The sequence below is a fragment of the Solea solea genome, chromosome 13 (genome assembly GCF_958295425.1).
Source record: "Solea solea chromosome 13, fSolSol10.1, whole genome shotgun sequence".
NCBI lineage: Eukaryota > Metazoa > Chordata > Actinopteri > Pleuronectiformes > Soleidae > Solea > Solea solea.
In genome coordinates this window covers 1168736-1194931 of record NC_081146.1, presented here as the reverse complement: position 1 = coordinate 1194931, position 26196 = coordinate 1168736, and the positions used below count along the sequence as shown (strand labels likewise).

General features: G+C 42.9%; 2 protein-coding genes across 2 annotated transcripts; one reads left to right on the top strand and one right to left on the bottom strand.

Moving 5' to 3' along the window:
• Nucleotides 1-782: 782 nt before the first annotated feature.
• LOC131471269 (uncharacterized) lies at nucleotides 783-6993 on the bottom strand. The gene is made up of 4 exons (XM_058647750.1): nucleotides 6960-6993; nucleotides 6276-6392; nucleotides 2366-3496; nucleotides 783-1704 (listed from the first exon to the last, which is right to left on the bottom strand). The coding sequence occupies exons 2-4, from the start codon at nucleotides 6343-6345 to the stop codon at nucleotides 1295-1297; spliced, it is 1611 nt and encodes a 536-aa protein (XP_058503733.1). The 5' UTR covers nucleotides 6346-6392; nucleotides 6960-6993; the 3' UTR covers nucleotides 783-1294.
• Nucleotides 6994-11573: 4580 nt separating this feature from the next.
• kcnv1 (potassium voltage-gated channel modifier subfamily V member 1) lies at nucleotides 11574-18333 on the top strand. Its single transcript, XM_058648092.1, has 3 exons — nucleotides 11574-11890; nucleotides 12503-13173; nucleotides 14931-18333. The coding sequence occupies exons 1-3, from the start codon at nucleotides 11589-11591 to the stop codon at nucleotides 15467-15469; spliced, it is 1512 nt and encodes a 503-aa protein (XP_058504075.1). The 5' UTR covers nucleotides 11574-11588; the 3' UTR covers nucleotides 15470-18333.
• Nucleotides 18334-26196: the final 7863 nt, after the last annotated feature.

Genomic DNA, 26196 nt, shown 5'->3' with positions numbered 1-26196 from the left:
TGTGATTGGCCAGGTACCTGGAAGTGACGTAATAGATAGGCCAGCTCTCAGATACACAGCTCCCCCTCTGGCACGGTGGATGCTCTGCATCTCAGCAGCTTCAACGAGAGTAGTTCTTCTTCTTCTGCGGTTGAATGTACGCAAAACCGGATGTGCCCGGACTAGTGCCCGCACCAGGAGGCGCTACGGTGGTGAGAAGAGTGGTGAGGATTTGTGATGACAACATCAAACTACGGAAGTGTCGATCCGCTTCGCAGAGCCCAGGAAAACAATACAACACTATTTTCTCAGCAGTGGCTGAACTGTTTGTTCTGAAACTTTAGTGTTTCATAAACGAGGTAATGACGCAGATACACACACAAACGCAGCGTTAATTGAATCTTCCGGTTATGTGGCCTTTAATAAAGGAATAAAAACATATTGATAAAGAAATAAAAACATCAAAAACATATTAATAAAGGAATAAAGCATCACAAACATCAATAAAAAGGAATACAACATCAAAAACATCTTAAAGGATAAAAACATCAAAAACATCTAAAAGGAATAAAAACATCAAAGCAGAGACCAAAAGGAAACATCAAAGAACCTTACTGTTACCGTTTCATCATCATGCATGTGACGCACTGGCATCTTCCATATATGGTCATAAGCAGTTAGGCAGAAGGGAGGGGTGTGTCAGGTCGGGCAGGTGAGAGCTGAAGGGGCGGGGCCTGGCACATATAGCTAAAACAGGTGCTGGTTGTTTTAAAAGTCAGTGAAAAGAATCAATAAAAGACGTGTGATGGTTTGATAGTTTTAATAGTCATGTGATCACACATTAAAGGGACAATTGCGGAATATTAAGTTAGGTATTTGTTAAAAAACAGCTTACTGCACTGAGAGCGCCCCCTGTTGCTGAGACTCAGGCGCTCTGTGTGAAACAATCTTCGTGTCACAGTCTACGTTATCTACATTACATGTTCACGTCTTAATCTCACTGTGAGACTTTTCCAACAGGAAACTGAAGTTTGTAAACCACTCACTCTCTCACACCAAAGTCAGATTTAGCTCAGTGACACAAAGTGACCACACGAGGCAGCAGAGGACCAGCAGCTCCTGTGTCCCCGCCAGTTAATAATCACTGATGTGTTAGGGTTAGCACTTAGGGTTATTAGAGTTATTATGATTAACAGTTACCAGGATGTAAAGATTATGTTTCTAAATGCTTTTGCACAAACCTCACAGCTACATGACTACCACAGGTCACATGACATCACTCATGGCATGACTGACGCCGTGCCGGACTGTACCACTACAGAGGGAAGAGGAGGGGCTTCCTGTAGCAGACAGGACGTGCAGCTATGCAGCAGTCGTCGTCCCTCAACCGAAGGTTATTGCCACTCTTCAGACTCATGATGGCGCACTGACCGGCATTCATGGCGCCGGGTTCTCCGTCGTCCCATTTGACGTCGTCGACGTCCTCGCCGTTCAGCCAGTACCACTCGCCGTTGTGGGAGCTGCGGCGCAGGCCGATCCACGCGTCCTCCTCACTGCCGTTCTTGGCTTTTTCTATCTCTGTGTAGATGTGTGTTATGTTTTCAGAGCTGGAGAGGCTGACCAGCTCCAGGTCTCTGTCCCGGCAGAACTTCACCGACTCACGCCAACCGGCCGCCACGTCTCCGATTAACAAGACCTCTGGAATCACGACACAACCTCTGAAATCTGAGGGTCAAAAGACAACACACTTAATCTGTCATCTGTAATCTGGATTATGCATAACAATACGTCCTCTGAATGAATGAATGTGAGCGTGAGTGAATGAGTGAATGAATGAATGTGAGAGTGGGTGAATGAATGTGAGAGCAAATGAATGTGAGAGTGAATGGTTGAATGTGAGAGTGAATAAATGAATATGAGAGTGAATGAATAATGTGAGAGGGAATGAATGAATGTGAGAGTGAATGAATGAATGTAAGAGTGAATGAAGGACTGTGAGAATGAATGGTTGAATGTGAGAGTGAGTGAATGAATGTGAGAGTGAATGGCTGAATGTAAGAGTGGGTGAATGAATGTGAGAGTGGATGGTTGAATGTGAGAGTGAATGGTTGAATGTGAGAGTGAATGAATGGTTGAATGTGAGAGTGAATGAATGAATGTGAGAGTGAATGGCTGAATGTGCGAGTAAATGAATGAATGTGAGAGTGAATGAATGAATGTAAGAGTGAATGAAGGAATGTGAGAGTGAATGGTTGAATGTGAGAGTGAGTGAATGAATGTGAGAGTGAATGGTTGAATGAGACCCTCATGTGGAGCACAAAGTCATGGACCAGGACATACTTGATGTGAGACAGTAGAAGTTTGATTGACAGTGTTGGGTTCTGACCTGGGCTGGTGCTGATGGCGGCTGCTGGATTACCATACGGAACGTCACTTTTGCTCCCTAAAAAGTAGACGGCCATGTTGGCGTACGTGTGCCACACGACGTGCTTCCCTGGCTCCACAACGACGTCTGTTGACATGTAATCGGTTCCTTGCAGCTTCTGCCAGCCCGGACTCGACAGAGAAGCGTCTCCAAGTCGAACCCCGTCTGTGAAATCCTTGTGGATTACAATCACAATGGAGTTCTCCATCAAACTGATGCCATTGACCACAAAGCAGGAGGCGAAGTCCGTCTCTGGGATCAGGTTGAGGAGTAAACCCGGGCGGTAGAGGATGGCTGCACCGCTCGTCTCCAGCAGTGGGGAGGTTGGGTCATAGTCCACTAATAAGGAGGAACTCACAAGAATCGATGTGTTGCTTGTACTACTGGCCAGAGCAGGAGGAATGAAGAACCTCAGGGTGTGGTTTTTAGCGGGCGACAGCGTGCTCTGCAGAAGTCCACAAGTGCAGCTGCTTCTCAGAACACAAGCATGAGAGAGAAGGACGGCCACCGGATGGTCAGTTTGCACTTCTTTTAGTTTGTCCTCCTTTTTGACCAGGATCTGAGCCACCTGCTGAGGCTGAAGTGAGAATTCTTGGGGGTTTTCTCCGACCACGGACACTGTAGTCGGTCGGTCGCCACTGATTATGACCAGCTTGAACGGTCTTCTCTCGGTCACAGCCAGTGAGGTGTCTACTGTGGCTCCTATGATGTTGGGCAGAGGCGGGATCAGGTACCTGGTGCTCAGTTTGTCTGTGGGTATGACCAGAGCTGTCTGCACACTGTTGTCTTTCAAGGTGATGGCGTTGACTACGATGTCCTTGTTGCTGAGGACGACCACAGATTTGTTAGACATGTTTGTTTTCTTGAGTTCCAGTGAGACATCAATGAAGACATTCCTGGTCTGTCCAGCTGTCAGTGTCTCCAGCCAGAATGCCTGATTGTGCATCTTGATCTGGACCTTTGTCTGGTCGTACAGGGCGGTGACTTCGATGCTGTTAAACGGCAGAATGGGATGATAATAGGCGATATTCTCCGGAAACGCAACAATGAATTTCGTACCAATGTTGTTCTTCTGTTGATCGGTAGAAAAGTCTGAAAAAATAAAAACGGAAAGGAACATCTTTACCTGGTTCATCTTCTTCCCATCTTTTACTGCTGCTGCTAACTAACCCTGACCTACGGGGGTCTGGAAGTGCAAACCATTATTACAAATCCTGGAACACTTTTACAAATCCCAAAACAAATGAACAAAGGTTGAATGGACGCTTGCAGCATTTGGTATATTTCCTATTTGTTTCAGGATTTGTAAAAGTGTTCTCAGGATTTGTTAAAGTGTTTTCAGGATCTGTAAAAGTGTTTCAGGATTTGTAAAAGTGTTTTCAGGATTTGTAACAGTGTTCCAGGATTTGTAAAAGTGTTTCAGGATTTGTAAAAACGTTTTCAGGATTTGTAAAAGTTCTTAAGGATTTGTAAAAGTGTTCCAGGATTTGTAAAAGTGTTTTCAGGATTTGTAAAAGTGTTCAAGGATTTGTAAAAGTGTTTCAGGATTTTTAAAAGTGATCCAGGGTTTGTTAAAGTATTTCAGGCTTTGTAAAAGTGTTTTCAGGATTTGTAAAAGTGTTTTCAGGATTTGTAAAAGTTCTTCAGGATTTTTAAAGTGTTTTCAGGATTTGTAAAAGTGTTCCAGGATTTGTAAAAGTGTTTCAGGATTTGTCAACGTGTTTTCAGGATTTGTAAAAGTGTTTCAGGATTTTTAAAAGTGTTTTCAGGATTTTTAAAAGTGTTCCAGGATTTGTAAAAGTGTTTTCAGGATTTGTAAAAGTATTTCAGGATTTTTAAAAGTTTTTTCAGGATTTGTAAAAGTGTTTTGTAAAAGTGTTTTTAGGATTTGTAAAGTGTTTTCAGGATTTGTAAAAGTTTTTCAGGATTTGTAAAATTGTTTCAGGATTTGTAAACGTGTTTTCAGGATTTGTAAAAGTGTTTCCGGATTTGTAAAAGTGTTTTCAGGACTTGTAAAAGTGTTCCAGGATTTGTAAAAGTGTTTTCAGGATATGTAAAAGTATTTCAGGATTTGTAAAAGTGTATTTAGGATTTGTAAAAGTGTTTTTAGGATTTGTAAAGTGTTTCAGAATTTGTAAAAGTGTTTTCAGGATTTGTAAAAGTGTTTTGTAAAAGTGTTTTTAGGATTTGTAAAGTGATTTCAGGATTTGTAAAAGTTTTTCAGGATTTGTAAAATTGTTTCAGGATTTGTAAAAGTGTTTTCAGGATTTGTAAAAGTGTTTTTAGGATTTTTCAAAATGTTTCAGGATTTGTAAAAGTGTTTTCAGGATTTGTAAAAGTGTTTCAGGATATGTAAAGTGTTTCAGGATTTGTAACAGTGTTTTCAGGATTTGTAAAAGTGTTTTCAGGATTTGTAAAAGTGTTCTAGGGTTTGTAAAAGTGTTTTCAGGATTTGTAAAAGTGTTTCAGGATTTGGAAAAGTGTTTTTAGGATTTGTAAAAGTGTTTTTAGGATTTGTAAAGGGTTTCAGGATTTGTAAAAGTGTTTTCAGGATTTGTAAAAGTGTTTTGTAAAAGTGTTTTTAGGATTTTTAAAAGTGTTTTCAGGATTTGTAAAAGTATTTCAGGATTTGTAAAAGTGTTCCAGGATTTGCAAAAGTGTTTTCAGGATTTGTAAAAGTATTTCAGGATTTTTAAAAGTTTTTTCAGGATTTGTAAAAGTGTTTTGTAAAAGTGTTTTTAGGATTTGTAAAGTGTTTTCAGGATTTGTAAAAGTTTTTCAGGATTTGTAAAATTGTTTCAGGATTTGTAAACGTGTTTTCAGGATTTGTAAAAGTGTTTCCGGATTTGTAAAAGTGTTTTCAGGACTTGTAAAAGTGTTCCAGGATTTGTAAAAGTGTTTTCAGGATATGTAAAAGTATTTCAGGATTTGTAAAAGTGTATTTAGGATTTGTAAAAGTGTTTTTAGGATTTGTAAAGTGTTTCAGAATTTGTAAAAGTGTTTTCAGGATTTGTAAAAGTGTTTTGTAAAAGTGTTTTTAGGATTTGTAAAGTGATTTCAGGATTTGTAAAAGTTTTTCAGGATTTGTAAAATTGTTTCAGGATTTGTAAAAGTGTTTTCAGGATTTGTAAAAGTGTTTTCAGGATTTTTCAAAATGTTTCAGGATTTGTAAAAGTGTTTTCAGGATTTGTAAAAGTGTTTCAGGATATGTAAAGTGTTTCAGGATTTGTAACAGTGTTTTCAGGATTTGTAAAAGTGTTTTCAGGATTTGTAAAAGTGTTCTAGGGTTTGTAAAAGTGTTTTCAGGATTTGTAAAAGTGTTTAAGGATTTGGAAAAGTGTTTTTAGGATTTGTAAAAGTGTTTTTAGGATTTGTAAAGGGTTTCAGGATTTGTAAAAGTGTTTTCAGGATTTGTAAAAGTGTTTTGTAAAAGTGTTTTTAGGATTTTTAAAAGTGTTTTCAGGATTTGTAAAAGTATTTCAGGATTTGTAAAAGTGTTCCAGGATTTGCAAAAGTGTTTTTAGGATTTGTAAAGTGTTTTCAGGATTTGTAAAAGTGTTTCAGGATTTGTAAAAGTGTTTTGTAAAAGTGTTTTTAGGATTTTTAAAAGTGTTTTCAGGATTTGTAAAAGTGTTCCAGGATTTGCAAAAGTGTTTTCAGGATTTGTAAAAGTGTTTTTAGGATTTGTAAAGTGTTTTCAGGATTTGTAAAAGTGTTTCAGGATTTGTAAAAGTGTTTTTAGGATTGGTAAAAGTGTTTCAGGATTTGTAAAAGTGTTGTTATAATGGTTTGCACTTCCAGCCCACAGTACTGACCTGTTGCATCCTGCTACAGTTGTGTGTGTGTTTATGTCAGAGTGAGGTGTGGTCACCAGAGTCCTGAGCCATCACCGTCAACGTTGCCGTCAGCGACAGCAGGAAGAGAAGCATCACAGGAAACATGGCGACACCACGATGACTTAAAACGAGTGCTCACAACCTGGAAACACCTGCAATGAAGCGACTGAACATTTATTAAGTTTTACTTCGACTCACAGGTCGTCATTAGTTAAAAGTATCACGTTGTATCAAGTGGAGCGCCCCCTGCAGTTGTAATTCTAACTCAGCTTTGAGTGTGAACAGTTTTACTGTTATCTTAACACATTTACACTGACCCCTAGTGGTGTCAGTGCACATGCTGCTTAAAACACACGATAACCTCAAAACGAATCAAATGATTTTTCTCTAAAACTCTAAATATTAAATCAGAGAAATTCAAAGTGAGACAAATAAAGAAAAACACTAGTAAACACAAGTGAAGAAAACAAATAAAAATACCTTATTTTACACTGAATAAAAAACTCTGATGGAACCAATTATGAATATTAAATATGAAGAAAATAAATTAATGACCATTAGAAACAGAAACACGAGGGAATTTACAAAAGAGAAGCAGGAAGTTTGATTTAATAAAACACACGCTGGTGTGATGATGACCTCTGACCTCTGACCTGCTGCAAATCTTCAAATAAAAATTATATTTTTCTTCTTTAAAGTAAAAAAAAAATCAGTCTCACCTGCTCGTCCGTCCTCGTCCTCCCCGCCGTTTCCTTCAGTCCTGAAATGAAAAGACATTTGTCAGTCAAACAAAGGCGTCCGAGGACGTTTGCATGAGGAGGGCGGGGTCAAAGGTCACAGGTTTGAAAGTCAAATGAGCCTGTCCTTCTGTCCACATCACACACACACAACCTTTGGCTTTAAAATGTGCTTTATAAATAAAAGTAAAGTTTATTTAGAATGTATTACTTTATTCATGTTTAAAGTCAGACACATCTAGGGCAATGAAAATTTCCGAGATAATCGATTTCAAACCTAGACAGTTCGATTGAAGATTTATTTTTATTGATGACTTCTTTGATGGTCAAACCCTGAAATCATTTAACCATTTACAGGAAACATTTGGTTTGTTACCCACAGATTTCTACAGGTTTTTGCAGCTGAGCTCTGACTTCACACAAAGAATGGCAGTCTCTTATATTACAGCCCTCTGATTTTCAACTTTTCTTCATCAAGATCATGAAGAAAGGGGATGGTAAAAAAAATGGTATCGCATTTATATAAATGACAACAGACAATTGTGATGGGGAGTTCTCTTGGAGTAAAGGAAAAGTTGAAATTGGAAATGAATGTTGTGATTGAAGTTCAAATTTGGGAACAAGTGTGTGAGAATGGGCATAAACGACCAGCAGCCCCTCATGGAAAGTGAATCTCTGCTTTTTCAGAACTCCATTTATCATCTGCAAATTTGACAAAACAAAGACAAATCTCTGCTGGAGACAATGCGGACAAATTGGAGATCACACACACATTTTTTGGGATTGTCCTAAACTGAAGATGTACTAGGAGGGGATCCGGGCGGAACTTTCTAACATCTTACAAATTAGCATAAATAATGACCCGCTGGTCTGTGTTCTTGGAGTGCTTCCCTATGACTTTTTATGTAAAGAAAAAATGTACCTACTCGAAATCCTCATAATGGTGGCAAAAAAGATGATAACTATGTCCTGGTGTTAGCCACTGCCCCCGACCGTAGACCAATGGAAAGAGCGACTACACAATGGAAAAAATAATGGCAAAGCTCAACCTTGACTTGGTTTTATTCAAGAACAGGTGGAACCCACTAATTACTTACTTTAGACTAACATTACAGGACACTTAGGTGATTCAGCTCATATTACGCACCTACAGGCCTGGACTCTATTCTCGAAAGTATAGGGTGTGTTTTTGTTTTTGTTCACTTGTCTTCACTTCAGAAGTATCCATCACCATGGTAATTCTACTCAATCTTGTTTAGACATATTTGTCAATATCATTATTTATCCTATTATTTATTTTAACTCTCGGATCTCTGACACGGTCATAAGAATATGGAAGCACCTTGCTGATAGGTTCTCTGTTAACGCTCTTTGCCTTTTTTTTTTACTCAGATATGGAACAAAAGAATTTAAAGCTTTTAATAAGAAAACATCTGTAAGTGTGTTTAAATACGTAAAACTTGAAACTTCAATAAACACATTTGTTCAAAAAAACAATGTCAGACACACGGTGGTGCTGTGGGACCATCTTTTGTTGCCTAGCAGCAGGAACTGAATGGAACCTGTGTGCAGTGAGTATGGAGGGTGATTAATGCCACACGAGCTGGAAACATCACTTCTTTTTTTTTTAAAGGTAAAATCCTATTTTACAAAGTGACCTATCACAGGACAGAAACATCAACTGACTCCGCCTCCACACACTCAAAAAACATACATGTGCTTGCAGTACCACTGTCGTACAGGTGGAGGAGACGCGTTCACACAACATTTTTACCAACTGGAAACACAATGTTTTTCTATGTATGTGAGTGAGCGGTGTGTGTGTGTGTGTGTTAGCATCAGGCTAACATCCTTTAGTTGCATGGATGCATTATAAGACCTGGATATAGCTCCACCCCTTTGGCTCCGTTCATTCCTATGGAGTTGCTCACTCACACATAAAGTGAACTTATCATTATAATTACAATTTATGGTAAATATAATAATCATCAAATATTACAATAAACCTGCAGACTCATGATCAGATTATTAGGAACAATAACAACGTGTTAACTCCAGATTCTTTCACTCTAATTCATGTGTTCATCACATTTATCAGTGAATTTATGAACAGGTAGTGTAATTCATGTGTTCATCACATTTATCAGTGACTTTATGAACAGATAATCTAATTCATGTGTTCATCACATATATCAGTGACTTTATGAACAGATAGTCTAATTCATGTGTTCATCACATTTATCAGTAACTTTATGAACGAATGTGTAATTCATGTGTTCATCACATTTATCAGTGACTTTATGAACAGATAGTTTCATTCATGTGTTCATCACATTTATCAGTAACTTTATGAACGATAGTGTAATTCATGTGTTCATCACATTTATCAGTGACTTTATGAACAGATAGTTTAATTCATGTGTTCATCACATTTATCAGTGACTTTATTAACAGATAGTCTAATTCATGTGTTCATCACATTTATCAGTGACTTTATGAACGATAGTGTAATTCATGTGTTCATCACATTAATCAGTGACTTTATGAACGATAGTGTAATTCATGTGTTCATCCCATTTCTCAGTGACTTTATGAACAGATAGTCTACATTATTACATTACATGTCATTTAGCAGACGCTTTTATCCAAAGCGACTTACAATAAGTGCATTTAAACATTTGGGTACAAATAAGAGGTAGAAGTAAGTAAGAGCTTCAAGTAAGCCAAACTATGAAGTTCTAGTCATAAGTGCGATGTATGAGCAAGTTTTTTTTTATTTTGTCTTAGTCGAGGTAGAGTCGGATGAAATGTGTTTTTAGTCGGATTTATCAGTAACTTTATGAACAAAAGTCTAATTCATGTGTTCATCACATTCATCAGTAACTTTATGAACAGATAGTGTAATTCATGTGTTCATCACATTTATCAGTAACTTTATGAACAGAAGGTGCATCAGGTTTTGCTGTGCTCGTACACAGCTGTGACGTCACTCTGGGAAATAAAGGTTTTCTGGGCTTTTTATGGCCTTTAGGAAGGTTTTAAACATGTGAAACTCCATGTATTAAAATATAGAATATAAATATCTATACATGCCTGTGTCCATGTCTCTAGGTGTCCTGTGAACACTTTTATAAGCGTCTCTTTTACTATTGCGGATTGTCAGATTGTCTGTCTGTGACTGAACTTTGAGTAAAATGTGGCATTAATCACCCTCCATACCTCCACTCATGTAAAGCTGCTGTTTTCTCACAGTCACAGACAGAAGCTGCTGCTGCTGAGGAGGACAAAGACGATGTGAACCGATCCTAATCCTCCGTTGTGATCTTTGTGATCTCGTCTTTCAAAGGTAAGAGTTTATTTAAATATAAAATGTTTTTATATCGTTTGTGAGACCGAATATTTTTTAACTGGATTGATTAAAAACACGACTCCTATCCTCTCTTGGTTCATGTGTTTAAATCACCTCCTGTTTATGTTTGTGGACTCTGACCTTTGACCTTTGCAATTGTAATATTTCTGCTGAAATTACCTCATGTGATATTCAGATGACAGCATTGGGGGCGGAGCCTCCTGGTTAAAAGGTCGCAGTTATAAAGAAGTTAATTTGACCTTGTTTTACTTTCAACCGCTCATTTTACCTTCGCTCTCTATGACTGGAAGTCAAGTCAAGTCAAGTCAAGTCAAATTTGATTTATATAGCACATATACAAACTGCTGAGCTGCAACCAAAGTGCTTCACAGAAAGTGCTTAAGTGCTAAAATACAAAAAGAATAAAAAAAAAAGAAAAGAAAAGGGTTAAAAGACGAAGACCGAGTTAAACAATTTAAAAAGACACTAGTCAAAGGCAAGGGAAAAAAGGTGGGTCTTTAACTGGGATTTAAAAATTTAAAGACTGGGCCGCCCGGATGTGTAGGGGGACGGAGTTCCAGAGTCTGGGGGCTGCCACAGCGAAGGCTCTGGCCGGAGTGCTCTAGAAGGGATGTGGTGGTGGAGAATATCAGACAGGTAGGTGGGGGCCAGACCATGGAGGGATTTGTAAACAGTCAGGAGAAGTTTGAAATCAGTGCGGTAGCGGATGGGGAGCCAGTGGAGTGATGCAAGGACCGGGGTGATGTGATCTCGCTTCTTAGTACAAGTGAGGAGTCGGGCGGCTGAGTTTTGAACTAACTGCAGGCGGCGGAGTTGTGATTGGTCGATGCCGGTGTATAGGGCGTTGCAGTAGTCCAGTTGTGAAGTTATGAAAGCATGGATGACTTTCTCCAGATCAATCTGGGGCAGGTGGGCTTTGGTCTTGGCAATAGTTCTCAGGTGGAAAAAGCTTTTTCGAACTACTGCGCTGACCTGCTGCTCAAACTTAAAGGCACTGTCAAAAAATCACGCCCAGAAGATTAGCGCCACCTTGTATTTTAAATATATTAGATCTTTGATTAAGATAAAGATTGAGATTGAGATTGCACCTAACAATGGCAGTTATGTTCTGATTCTAATCTGAAGAGATTATTTTTGGTCTTTTGATTTGAGCATCCAAAATTAGAATCCCGAATCTCCTCTGTTCTTGACTCCTCCAACTCTTCACCTCCCAACAGCCCCCCCCCATCACCCCCCCCACCATGACCCTCCCCTCTGACTCAGATCTGGGGGCGGAGCTCCACAGCAACAGCACCTCGGCCGTGTCTTTGGACTCCAGCGTCTTCTTCAGTGAGACCATTGCGTCCTGCGTCCTCGGAGACGTCCTTGTCGTCAATGTGGGTGGGCGTCGCCATGCGCTGTCGCAGGAGCTGCTGGCGTCGCACCCTGAGACGCGGCTCGGGAAACTGGCTCGCTGCAGCCGGGACGCGGCGCTGGAGCTCTGCGACGACGTGGACCTCCTGGAGAACGAGTTCTTCTTTGACCGCAACGCACAGACCTTCCAGTAGGTGGCGCTGTGACACGTCCACCTGTAATAGAGTTAAAGGGATAGATGTGAGGTAAACACAGACACATGCCACAAAACTTCTGTTAGGTGAGGCTCGAACAAATGAAGTAGCATGGCTCCGCCCGCACAACCTGATGAATTAACCAATGAAGAAAAAGAAGGAAACGGCAGAGAGTGAAGAGGTTTACATACTTTCTGGTCTATGAAGGCCACCATAGTTCCCTTTATCCGCTTAGAGAAGGGAAGTGAGTCTGCAGTGTCACCAGTAGATGTTGCTAATTCCTTTCGACTGGACCTTTAAGACCAGGTTCACGTCTTTATGTCACTGTGAGACAGAACCCTGTAAAGCACTCACTCTCCCACACCAAAGTCCAGAGAGAAAATCAGTAATTTTAGCATCACAGCACACAGGAGTTGTTGATCCACTGCTGCCTCTTTTCAGTGTTTGAAATCCTTTGACCTCAGTGACACAAAGCGACCACACGAGGCAGCAGAGGACCAGCAGCTCCTAAAATCATGGGTTTTCTCTGTGAGGTTTGGTGTGTGACGTGAACATGTTCTTCTGAGCTGTTCCGTGGATAAATTGTTTCCCTCATGTGTTGTTGTCAGGTATGTGATGAACTTCTACCGCACAGGTCACCTTCACGTCATGGAGGATCTGTGTGAGATCTGCTTCCTGCAGGAGATCCAGTACTGGGGCATCGACGAGCTCCGGATCCACCCGTGCTGCCGCGAACGTTACTATCGCCGCAAAGAGCGGAGACGAACCCTCGACATCCACACAGAGCTCGAGGCTGAGGACGATGGCGATGAGGACTTTGTGGGCGTGGCCTGTCCTGCTCTGCGCCGGCGTTTGTGGAACCTTCTGGAGAAACCCGACTCGTCGCCGGCTGCCCGCACCTTAGGCTCGCTGTCCGTCTTCTTCGTGGTTCTGTCCGTGATCAGTATGGTTCTTGTCTCGCTGGACTTGGGTGAGGACTTTGGTGCGAGGAGCGTCGGTGTCGGCGCCCCCGTGCTGTTTGACACGCTGGAGAACGTGTGCGTGGTGTGGTTCACGGGCGAGCTCTTGCTGCGGTTCCTCTGTGCGAGGAACAAGTGCCGCTTCAGTCGTAGCGTCGCCAACGTCATCGACCTGCTCGCCATCCTGCCGTTCTACATGACGCTGGCGGTGGAGAGTCTGCGCGGAGGAAGCAGCGAGCTGGAGAATATGGGCCGCGTGGTGCAGGTGCTGCGACTGCTGCGCTCTCTGCGCATGCTGAAGCTGGGACGACACTCCACAGGTAAACACTGCAGGTGGGCGGGGCTATCCAAACATCCACAGGATCACGTTCTCTCGTAACTTAGTTCATTTAGACTTAGTTTGTGTGTGTGTGTGTGTGTGTGTGTGTGTGCGTGCGTGTATGTGTGTGTAAATCCATGAATTAAAAATATAGAATATAAAGATCTATACATGCCTGTGTCCATGTCTCCAGATGTCCCGTGTCCATGTCTCCAGTGTCCTGTGAACACTTTTACAGGCGTCTCTTTTACTATCATACTCAATGGGAAAATTGCTTTTTGGGCTGCATTAGTGTTTGTTGTTGCAACATAGTACCACGAGTGGCCACCATGACAAAATTGTCTTCAAGGCAGAGGGGGCGGAGCTACATCCAGTTCTTATAATACATCCAGTGGGGAACCTTCAGGGCCTTCTACGCCTTCAGAGAAGGCCCAACATTAATTCTGGACCAAAAAATATGAGTATTAAATTAAATTTATATATATTTAAAAAATTTAATTTAATTTAATACATTACATTTAATACATTTTCTCTTATCTATGTTCTAAAGTTAAGTTTCATCAGCAATTAAAGGGTTACTGTCCAATCAGAATCGTCCGTCTCTATCAGGCCCGGTTAGCTGGCTCATTCATTGGTTAGGACTTCTCGAATTCCAGAGAAGGCCTAGCTATGTGTTTTGCTTTGGAGAGTGATGGGAAAATTGACCAATCACGGTTTGATTTTAAGTGGGCGGGCCAATAACAAAAGATCCTAGGACTTTGTGAAGTCCTAACAGCGCAGGTCTAACTGCAGACCACGCCCCCCAGAGTGCTGAGTGAGGTTGAGAGAGCGATGTTGTGGCTAGCTTGATAGCATCGCCTTTGTCAAGGTGGCCTTTCACAGAAAAACTTCAAGTCATAAAAAATGGAAGTCCAACTCTAGAACTGGAATTAAAAGAAAAGGTTATGAAAGTGGAAAGTCGAAAATTCTTAGTTGGAGACGTGCGCACAGCATGTGTATCCAATGTAGCCATAATGGTCTCCAGTTTCATGAAGTTAATGTTGAGAATGTGTCTTGTTGTGGGGAATGTTATTGATGTTATGTTATGGTCCATTTGTTTACATCCTTGTCATCAAAGAATTGCAGTTGTTTAACGCATTCAATTCATCGTACTGTTGCTTTTTTTCCGCGATTATTTATTTTCTTGGCAATGACGGCTGAGGTGAAGGCCCAGCTGTAGTGCTCACCGTTCGCCACTGAATACATTCATGATCTACATGAGCCAAAATGACGTTTTTCTGCTTTTCTCGGCCAAAAAGGCACTCAAATATTTTCTAATTTCTACGACATAGATAAGTCAGTTTTAATAGACATTCATCTTTACAACGGTGAAATATTCCTTAAATAATGCTTATAAAATATTTCACTTTAAGGGACTTGTTTTTAAAGGTTTTAAATCTCAGAAGTCAGTAGATGTCCCTTGCTTGTCCTCTGGTTGATGTTTGTCCTCTGTTTGATGTTTGTTTGTCCTCTGGTTGACGTTTGTCCTCTGGTTGATGTTTGTCCTCTGGTTGATGTTTGTCCTTTGGTTGACGTTTGTCCTCTGTTTGTCCTCTGGTTGACGTTGGTCCTCTGGTTGATGCTTGTCCTCTGGTTGATGTTTGTCCTCTGGTTGATGTTTGTCCTTTGGTTGATGTTTGTCCTCTGGTTGATGTTTGTCCTTTGGTTAATGTTTGTCCTCTGTTTGTCCTCTGTTTGTCCTCTGGTTGATATGTGCAGGACTGAAGTCTCTGGCCGTGACCATCACTCAGAGCTACGAGGAGGTCGGCCTCCTGCTCCTCTTCCTCGGCGTTGGTATCGCCATCTTCGCCATGGTGATCTTTGCGTTAGAGCATGACCTTCCCGCCACGACCTTCACCAGCGTTCCAGCCGCGTGGTGGTGGGCGACCACGTCCATGACCACGGTGGGGTACGGGGACGTGCGTCCCGACACGGCGGTGGGGAAGGTACTGGCGTTTGTCTGCATCCTGTCGGGGATCCTGGTCCTGGCTCTGCCCATCGCCATCATCAACGACCGCTTCTCAGCCTGCTACTTCACCATGAAGGTGAGGGAGGCAGACGCGCGGCACGCCGACATGCTCAGGAGGTTGGCCCGCGGCTCATTCGCGGGGGAGGCGGGGGAGACGGGGGAGGACGGAGTCGGGGGAGGAGTGAACCTGAGGGACGCCTACGCGAGGAGCGTGCTGGAGATGATGAGGCTGCATGGACGCGAGCGGACAAGCACACGCAGCAGCGCAGGAGAAGAAGAGTGCTGGTGAAACGTGTCCAGCACAGTCCAGCACGGTTTCTGACGAGGTTCAACATGTCATCAGACGTCATCAGACTGCCGGCCTCTGATTGGTCAGAGAGTGTCGTCACTGAAGTGTCATGAGCGCGACGTCAAAGACAACAATGTCCAACTGTAGATGAAAAAGTGAAAAAGACTTGAAAAACATGTGTTCATCTGCGTCACTCTAAGTCTACGATGTCTTTAAGAACACGATCACGTCTTTATCTCACTGTGAGACGGACGTTTGTAAACCACTCACTCTCACACACCAAAGTCCTGAGAGAAAATCAGTGATTTTAGCTGCGGGGACACAGGAGCTGCTGGTCCTCTGCTGCCTCGTGTGGTCACTTTGTGTCACTGACGTAAGTCTAGATTAAATATTTTAAAAGCTGAATTTTACAAAATCAGACATTAGAACTTAGTGATGGAGGCAGCAGTGGATCAACAACTCCTGTGTGGGACTGATTTTCTCTCTGAGGTTTGGTGTGGGAGAGTGATCATGTGACAGGAGGCGTGTCCAGCAGTGGGAGGCGTGTCCATGTCACAGTACCTCATGTTTTCTTGTTTGGTCAGTGTGTGATTTTCTCAGAGATAACATCCAATCATCATATGTCCTGCGTGGACGCGTCATTGGCCCAGTTCTGTTCACAGAGACGTGGTTGGAGGTCATTTCAAGGACAGAAGAAGTCCCAGCTGAGCGCAGAGAAACCAGGTCCACCTCCTCACCATCTCTAAATATAGTCTCATCATCCTTCAACGTCTTCAACACTCAAGGGTGTTGTGTTTTTAATGGAAATATTCACATGAGAGGCAGGAGGAGGAGCTTCAGTGGGTCACATGACAGGGACACTCATGAGACGACAATGTTTCTTTCACTTAAATATTCATACGCCTTAAAATAGGCACGAGAATGTCACCGTCCAGAGATATAGAACACATTTCTGCATGAGCTCAGAGTCAGTGTTGGGTATAAACGGGGATTTGTCCTGTTTGTGTCAGTGGTCACATGACACGGAAGCTGTTTAAAAAGCAGGTGGTTTTGTTCCAAATTAAAAATATATATATAAAAATATAAGAAGACAATGTTCTGTTTGTCTGGAGGAACTGCACTTCTTGTTCTTGGTTGGTTGATCACATTAGATTCAGCTCCTGTTTCCAACAGATAAAATCACTGTGGACGTTGGTGTGGGAGAGTGAATAAAGAAAACACTGATTTTAGTTAAAGACTTGTGTCATAAAATGTAGGGACGTTTAAGTGATTTTAACATCACACACACACAGACACAAGAGTTGTTGATCCACTGCTGCCTCCATCACTAAGTTCTAATGTCTTATTTTAGTGAATCCAGCTTTTAATGTATTTAATGTAGACTTACTTCAGTAACACAAAGTAACCACACGAGGCAGCAGAGGACCAGCAGCTAAAACACTGATTTTCTCGATGAGGTTTGGTGTGTGTGTGTGTGTGTGTGTGATTTAAAAAGAAGAATCTTTATTTTTGTTAGTTATAGTTAATGTTTTAAATGTTATATCCCAGGTTGTTCTTGTAAAACACACACACACACCTTGTAAAATGATTTCTGTAATGAGAATAATGTCAATACTGTTGTAGCATCAATATGCTAACAGCACGAAAGACGACCGACACTTCAGATGTTCTTCCACACTTTGTTCATTGTCTGAGGCATACACCTCGTCTTGCAGGTACATTACATGTCATTTAGCGACTTACAATGGAATTGAGTACAATCCGCCAGGGGTGGAATTGAACTTGAGACCATTGCGACCATGATGTCTTTCGCACACAGGGTACCGTTCTTAACCACTGAGCCACTTCACCCCCACCCCCAGGTAGCAGAGCCCCCCCTACTGGTGTGGCGGAACATTACCAATACATCACAACTCCTCCCCTCTTATTCAATTACCAGCTATTCATAACCACAGCAGCCTAGTCTGGGTACAGTTAAACTCAACTAAATATCGACATCAGATGAAACAATTCCATTTTATTAAAGTAACAAAAGACTTATTTAGGCTAAGGGGGTAGAATCGCTGTCAAGGGATTATTCTGCCCAGTCTCTCTCTGAACACATACAAACATTCACCAGTTTAAAGAGTCAGCCTGTGTGGTGGTCTGCGGTCCCGCCTGTGGTACCGGCGCGGGGACTGTTGGACTGCAGCAGTGTCAGTGTGGGCGATGTCTGACTGACCTGCAGATGTAGTGACCCACTCACTGACCGGGCTGGAAGTCCTGGAGCAGGCTGGGCGTGGACGATGTTAGGTTGACATCATCTGGTCAGCATGGCGGTCCCACACTGACCTGGTAGGATACTGAACAAGCCTGTGATGTAACGGTTCCAGTTCTGTTGTAAACTGTGAGAGATGAAGTGGAAGTGGGGAACAACAATAGAAAACGGCGGTCTGTCGATGTTTTGATGTGTTTTTTGTGGCTCCTGGGCATTTATTTTCATTTCATTTAATATGAGTGGCTTAATGTTTATAAGTAGAACAAAAGCAGTTGTTTAAGAGTGCATGAATGTTGTGTTTGAATGTTACTCGTTCAGGTGAAAAGAGTGTGTTGAAACGTGGTTTACACGATGGTTTCCATATGAAAGACGTGTTTAACAGGCAGTAGAATAATAAGAACTGCACAACAGAAGTTAAAGCAAAACGTTGTTTAGCTGATTAAAACAGTGGAAATGTGATTATAAAGACACAACATGTTTTGTAATTTCATCATATGTTGGGAATAGGATATGTGAAGATATCATTCATTTTGTGGTGACTTGTGGAGCACGATGAGTGAATGACACCATGAATAGAGAAGTGAGCGCATGAAGAGGACGAGTGAAATCTGTTTAATAAAGAGAGCTAACAGCCTGCTATGAGAAACGTGACTGATGACTCCTGTCCCTTCTTTTCCTGTGTAAACAGGAAATATCTTGTGTGAACAGGTGACTCATCCTGTAACACTCACACATGACTGTGACGCCTTCTTCCTGAAGAACAAGGACAAGTGCGGCAGCAAGGAAAGAGGAAAAGAAAAGAAAAAGAAGGAAAGTGTGCGATCAATGCATCCATTTATGAATCTTTAAAAATATATTATATATATATATATTATTATTATATTATTATTATTATATTATTTTGGTCGTGGGTTTTTTTGGAATTAGTGATAAACACAAAGGAACTAAATGTCAGTGTCACAGTGACTGCTCTCATCAGTCAGTCAGTCAGTCATCATCTACCACTTTATCCTCCACCAGAGGGTCGCGGGGGGTGCTGTGCCAATCTCAGCTACATCGGGCGATAGGCGGGGTCACACCCTGGACAGTTCACCAGTCCATCGCAGGGCCACACACAGATAGAGACAAACAACCATTCACTCTCACACTCACTCCTATGGTCAATTTAGAGTGTCCAATTTACCTATCGAACCCGGGTCTTCTCGCTGCAAGGCGAGAGTGCTAACCACTACACCACCGTGTGGCCCGACTGCTCTCATATTAATATTAATATTAATATTAACATTGAGCAGCTGTGTGTCTATTTACATCACTGTGTTACATAAAGAAAAGATTCATCTGTGGAAAATTCATTACTGTCATTTGATCAAAGTAAGACTCCCTCTCTCTCTCACTCACTCACACACACACACACACACAGAGGTTTGTAGTGTGCGCGTGTGTGTGTGTGAGTGTGTCTGATGTTCTCCACATATGTTCAGACGTACGTGGTGTATCAGTTTATTGTTGTCACAGAATAATTCATGTTTGTCACTGTAGACACATTAATTATATTATTTTGAAACACTGATAAGTTTGAGATCTTAATATTGCAGCGTCTCCCCCTGACAACAGTTTGCAGAGCTCTCCACAAACTTCCACAGCAAGTACATTTACATACACGCCGTCTGTGCGTACGCACGGTTTATACATGAGGCCCCTGGTGTTTTCTGGATGTGTTTGACAGGACACACAAGTTTTGCATTTCTCTTCATTCTGAACATCAAGACTCACTCACCACACGTAGCTCTGTGCCATGGCCTTCATTTTGACCACTCCAAGCTGCCCTGTGTGCAGTTCTTCCAGCACCCGTTGACACAATTCAGGTGATTTTCCCCACATTACTCAGCCTTGCAGTAAAGTCAATTCATTCCTCCGAACTAGAAACGGTGAGAGACTACTGCCCGACGCTGTGATGGTGATAGATAGATGACCATGACCTGAGACAGAGTAATGTCCGATCTGGTTTCTCGCCTCACATCAGTACAGAAGCATGGGCCGACATTCCAGGTGGTTCATAAGGAAAGTGTCAACTGTCCCATGATCAGTGCCAGTACGAGCGCCCACCACTGCAGTCTCGCTGCAGCCATTGAAGGAGTCGCTAGGGCTCAGTATGTTTGTTAGTGGACGGTGATCAGTTAACAACGTGTCGACCGTACAGATATGAGTTAAAACACCTAACTCCAAAAATGATTTGTAAAGGAAATGAAAGATGATTTGTCTTCGCCACTCCCCGATTTATGGGAAAGGACAGCTCTCACCTCAGAAGCATCGCAGGCAAGTATCACTGGAACTGTTGGATCATAATGTGTTAGAACACTTTTGCTTCACAGAATGCATTGGTACATTCTTTTGACCACTCTCACTTTACCTTTTTACCTTTTTTCAGTGGGTGGAGTCAGGTCGACAGGTTTGGAACAAAACGTGCATAGTAATTAAAAAAGTCCTAAAAAAGTCAACTGACTTGTGTTGGTTCAGGAGCATCCAGTATGGCACGAATGTTGATACTCCAGAGAACTCCTGAAAAACTCGCTCTTCTCCTTTTAACTCTCAATCCATATTGTGGATACGACTGAGCACAGTTCAGGTTTTTCAGATGATGAGCGTCATTGTTACCTGTTACCAGGATATCGTCCATAAAATAGTGGACGCCGGGGAGCCCTTGTAACACTTAGTCCAAGATCTTCTGGAAAATTGAGGGCACCGGTGTTCTCACGAAAGGTAACCGATTGTAACAAAACATGCCTTTATGTGAGTGACAGTGAGATATTTCCGTGAATCTTCACTGACCAGCACCTGGAGATTAGCCTGTGAAAGATCTAGTTTGCTGAAATGCTGTCCTCCGTACAAAGACGCATGCAGATCCTCAGTACGGGGTATTGGGTAATGTTCAACGCATAAAGCCGGATTAACAGTAACTTTGAAATCACCGCAGATCCTCACGCCACCATTCTTCTGCCCACTCACTGAACTGGAGAGATCACTCCCTGCTGGTCTACACGTGCCTGACAGAACCTCGGGTGTTGGGACCTGGTTTCAAACCCCTTCAGTGTTCCTGGGTTTCACTGAAAACTTGGGTGTGACAGTTCAGTACATTTTCAAGTGTCTAACGGGCCTTGTGCCCTGTTTTCATTGTCTTTATTTCCAGTTGAGCTTTATGTTCCTTAGCGACCAAAGAGTGGGGGTGACTTCCCTTTCACAATGTATAAAGGACCGCTGACCTTCTGTTTATTCATCTTCACCCAGACTTTCACCATGCCCTCTGCTAACAGCACTTCCCATGTGTAAGTTTTCAACATCAGTCTTCTGTAAAAGTAAATGTACATCTCCATTGAGATGACACAGCTACCCCAGTGTCACGTTCCATATCAATGAGATGACCTTCAGTCTTGGGTCTGATCATCATCAAAGATGACGGCTCTGCGCCCTCTGCTGACACCATATGTCAATTCAGAGTCTGAATCTGATGCGGACTCAGCTTCCTTGGTTTCCTTTTTGGTTTGTGTTTTTCTTTGGTGTACGTTTGATCACTCGTTTTATTTCTACACAAACGGGGAATATGACCTCTCTTTTTACAGCTGTGCCATTGCTGCTCTCTGTAGTAACAGTCCCTTTCATTGTGATTGGTCTTCCCACAACGAAAACATTTGTCTCCCCCTTGTGGTGAAGATATGGACACAGCGTGCCATTTCAGAGAGGTGCTGATACTCTCCAGCTACAGCTTCCATTGAAACGTCTGCAGCACACTGAGAAGTTAATGACAGTTTTCTCTGGATATTTTCATTACTTAGGCCACAAACAAATCTGTCGTGCAAAGCCTCATGCAACAGTGTCCAGAGAGCTTCTTTAAAACACCACGTACTGTGCCACACTCTCTCCCTCTTCCTGATTGTGTTTGTGAAAACAGAATCTCTCCGTAATGATAATGGGCTTCAGAGAGAAGTGATCATTCAGAATGTCCACGAGATCCGCGTATGGTTTTCTTCTTTATCATCTACCATTTTATCCTCCACCAGAGGGTCGCGGGGGGTGCTGTGCCAATCTCAGCTACATCGGGCGATAGGCGGGGTACACCCTGGACAGTTCGCCAGTCCATCGCAGGGCCACACACAGATAGAGACAAACAACCATTCACTCTCACACTCACTCCTATGGTCAATTTAGAGTGTCCAATTTACCTAATCCCCACATTGCATGTTTTTGGACTGTGGGAGGAAGCCGGAGAACCCGGAGAACCTGGAGAAAACCCACGCACACACAGGGAGAACCCGGGTCTTCTCGCTGCAAGGCAAAAGTGCTAACCACTACACCACCGTGTGTCCCTTCATTCACCTCCTCCATCTCACCCTGTTCTCTGTATCCCCCTCTCTCACACCAACTATCTTCATGTCCTCTTTCACTACATCCATAAACCTTCTCTTTGGTCTTTCTCTAGACCTCCTGCCTGGCAGTTCCAACCCCAGCAACCTTCTACCAATATACTCAATATATTGGACAATATCCGTCCTCTGTACATGACCAAACCATCTCATTCTGGCCTCTCTGACCTTATCTCCAAAACATCTAACATGTGCTGTTCCTCTGATTGACTCATTCCTGATCCTATCCATCTTCGTCACTCCCAAAGAGAACCTCAACATCTTCATCTCTGCTACCTCCAGCTCTGCTTCCTGTCTTTTCCTCAGTGCCACTGTCTCTAGACCATACAGCATCGCTGGTCTCACCACTGTCTTGTATATCTTTCCTTTCATTCTGGCTGATACTCTTTTATCACACATTACCCCTGACACTTTTCTCCACCCATTCCAACCAGCTTGGACACGTTACTTCACCTCTTTTCCACAATCTCCACTGCTCTGGACGGTTGACCCTAAATACTTCAAATCCTCCACCTTCTTTATCTCCACTCCCTGTAGCCTCATGGTTCCACTTGGGTTCCTCTCATTCACACACATATATTCTGTCTTGCTGCGACTAACCTTCATTCCTCTCCTTTCTAGAGCATATCTCCACCTCTCGAGCTTTTCCTCCACCTGGTCTCTGCTCTCACCACAGATCACAATGTCATCTGCAAACATCATAGTCCATGGAGATTCCTGTCTAACCTCATCTGTCAGTCTGTCCATCACCACCGCAAACAAGAAGGGACTCAGAGCCGAACCCTGATGTAGTCCCACCTCCACCTTGAACTTCTCTGTCACACCTACAGCACACCTCACCGCTGTCTCACAGTTGGCATACATGTCCTGCACCAGTCTAACATACTTCTCTGCCACTCCAGACTTCCTCATACAGTACCATAGTTCCTCTCTCTTTTTCCAGATCTACAAAGGCACAATGCAGCTCCCTCTGACCTTCTCTGTATTTGTCTACCAGCATTCTTAAAGCAAATACTGCATCTGTAGTACTCTTTCTAGGCATGAAACCATACTGTTGCTCACAAATGCTGACTTCTGCTCTCAGTCTAGTTTCCACTACTCTTTCCCATAACTTCATTGTATGGCTCATCAACTTTATTCCTCTATAGTTACTGCAATTCTGAACATCTCCCTTATTCTTAAAAATGGGCACCATCACACGTCTTCTCCATTCCTCAGGCATCCCCTCACTCTCTAAGATCCTGTTGAATAGTCTAAGCAGAAACTCTACTGCCTCCTCTCCTAGACACTTCCATACCTCCACAGGTATATCATCAGGACCAACTGCCTTTCCATTCTTCATCCTCTTCACTTCAGCTTTACTAATCTCTGCTACTTCATGGTTCACAGTAGTCACCTCTTCTACCCTTTGCTCTCTTTCATTGTCCTCATTCATTAGCTCTTCAAAGTACTCTTTCCATCTTCCCATTACTTCTGTGGCACCTGTCAACACATGTCCCTCTCTATCCTTGATCACCCAAACCTGCTGGACGTCTTTCCCATCTCTATCTCTCTGTTTTGCCAACCTGTATAAATCATTCTCTCCCTCCTTACTTTCCAACCTGGCATACAAGTCATCATACGCCCTTTGTTTGGCCTTTGCCACCTCTACCTTTACCTTGTGCTGCATCTCCCTGTACTCCTGTCTGCTCTCTTCAGTCTCCTCAGTGTCCCACTTTTTCTTTGCTAACCTCTTTCTCTTTATATACTCCTGCACTTCCCCACTCCACCACCAAGTCTCCTTATCTACTTTCCTTCCAGACGACACACCAAGTACTCTCCTACCTGTCTCCCTGATTACATTAGCTGTAGTTGTCCAGTCATCTGGGAGCTCTCCCTGACCATCCAGATTCTTCCTCAACTCCTCCCTGAAAGCCACAGAACAGTTCTCTCTTTTCAGCTTCCACCACTTTGTCCTTTGTTCTGCCTTTGTCCTCTTCGTCTTCCTTGTCACCAGATTCATCCTACAAACCACCATCCTATGCTGACTTGCTACACTCTCACCGTCACTGATCTCCTTCAGATTACATCCTCTATACAAGATGTAGTCTACCTGTGTGCTTCTACCTCCACTCTTATAAGTCACCCTATGCTCATGCCTCTTCTGGAAAAAAGTATTCACTACAGCCATTTCCATCCTTTGCAAAGTCTACCACCATCTGTCCCTCTGTGTTCCTGTCTTGGATACCAAACCTGCCCATCACTCCTTCATCACCTCTATTTCCTGCACCAACATGTCCATTGAAGTCTGCACCAATTACCACTCTCTCACCTCTGGGGATATTCGGCATCACTTCATCTAACTCACTCCAGAAAGTTTCCTTCTCCTCTAATTCACATCCCACCTGTGGGGCATAGCCACTAATAACATTTAACATCAAGCTTCAGACTCATCAGTCTATCTGACACTCTTTTCACTTCCAGGACATTCCTAACAAACTCCTCCTTTAGGATAACCCCTCCTCCATTTCTCTTCCTATCAATACCATAGTAGTACAACTTAAAGTGGACATATTATACCCTATTTCCCCCATTAAAATAGTTCCCTGGTGTCCTAATGAACATGTCAGTGACATGCTTTGGTCAAAATACCATAAGGATGAAGCATCATAGCAGTTCAATAACCCTGCTAAACCCGCCCCTTTCAGAACGCTCGGTTTTCGTGCATGGTCCCTTTATATGCAAATGAGACACAGGCAAACACACACCCACTTCTTCCAGGGGGTTTCTGATTTGTCTTTTTTACAGCGCTTTACAGCTCTATTCCTCTCCCCCTCCCTCCACTAGTTCTCTGACAATATCAACATGGCAGCGAGAGTGCCGTCACAGGAAGAGACGTCCTACATAAGGATCGAGCCGAACACTGACCAACTGTAAATCAGTTAAATACACTTAGGAACAGCACCGCTGATCGCCACCGCTGATCACCACATACAGCAGCAGTTTAGGCAGATCGCCGCTCGCCGCTGGCGATCAGCGGTGGCAAGGTCTCCGGAGCACAGTCAATGCTGTCCCTATGTCTTTTTAACGGATTTTCACAGAGAGTGCAGCACCGATGCACAGAGAGTGCAGCACCGCTGATCGCCAGCTGCTGTATGTGACTGTATCAGACTGAGTCTGTGCTCCGGTCATGGAGGACGTACTGAACAAATATGTTTAATTAGGACGTGTCAGAATGGTCAGTTATGACCTCTATTTGACCTTTTCTTAAAAATGTGTGTGTTTGTACGTCGGTGAAATACAGTCGCTGACTAAATACGGCGACCGCTGGCCGCAGTCTGATGTGAAGTGGTGCGAACACACGAACACACGTTTGCTGACTTTATCCGGCACATTAGCTTCATATATAAAATCCTCTGAGGCTGGAAGTTTGTGTAAAACACTGTGCTCCACTGTGAAGCCACCAACAGCACACTTGTCCCTCCGCGTTGACATAATACCGCTCTTCCTCCCTCGCCTGCACTCTGGCATTTTATAGGGACAAGGTGGAGCTAAGGTGGAGCTAAGGTGGAGCTAAGGTGGAGCTAAGGTGGAGCTAAGGTGGAGCTCTCAAGGTAAACTTACTGGTGGGGCGGTAACATTCGCGGTGAAATGCTCATGCTGCCGTCATAAGCGCAGGGAATTCAACATTGAGTGTTTTATCGCCTATACTTACACTAAGGGGGACCACGAAAACATGACTGAGTATTCTTTTTCCACACTTTGGCGAATGCTAGGGCCTCCAGAGTCCCAAATATAAGTACTGAAATGGTTAAAAAGTCGATTTTGCATAATATGTCCCCTTTAAAACCTGCACCTAAGCTTCTCGCCTTGCTACCTTTCCACCTGGTCTCCTGGACACACAGTATATCCACCTTCCTTCTCTGCATCATGTCAATCAACTCTCTAGCTTTTCCCGTCATCGTCCCAATATTCAAAGTCCCAACTCTCAGTCCCAGACTCTTGCCTTTCCTCTTTTCTCTCTCTTTCTGAACCCGCCTTCCTCCTCTCCTCCTTCGACTTCGACCCACAGT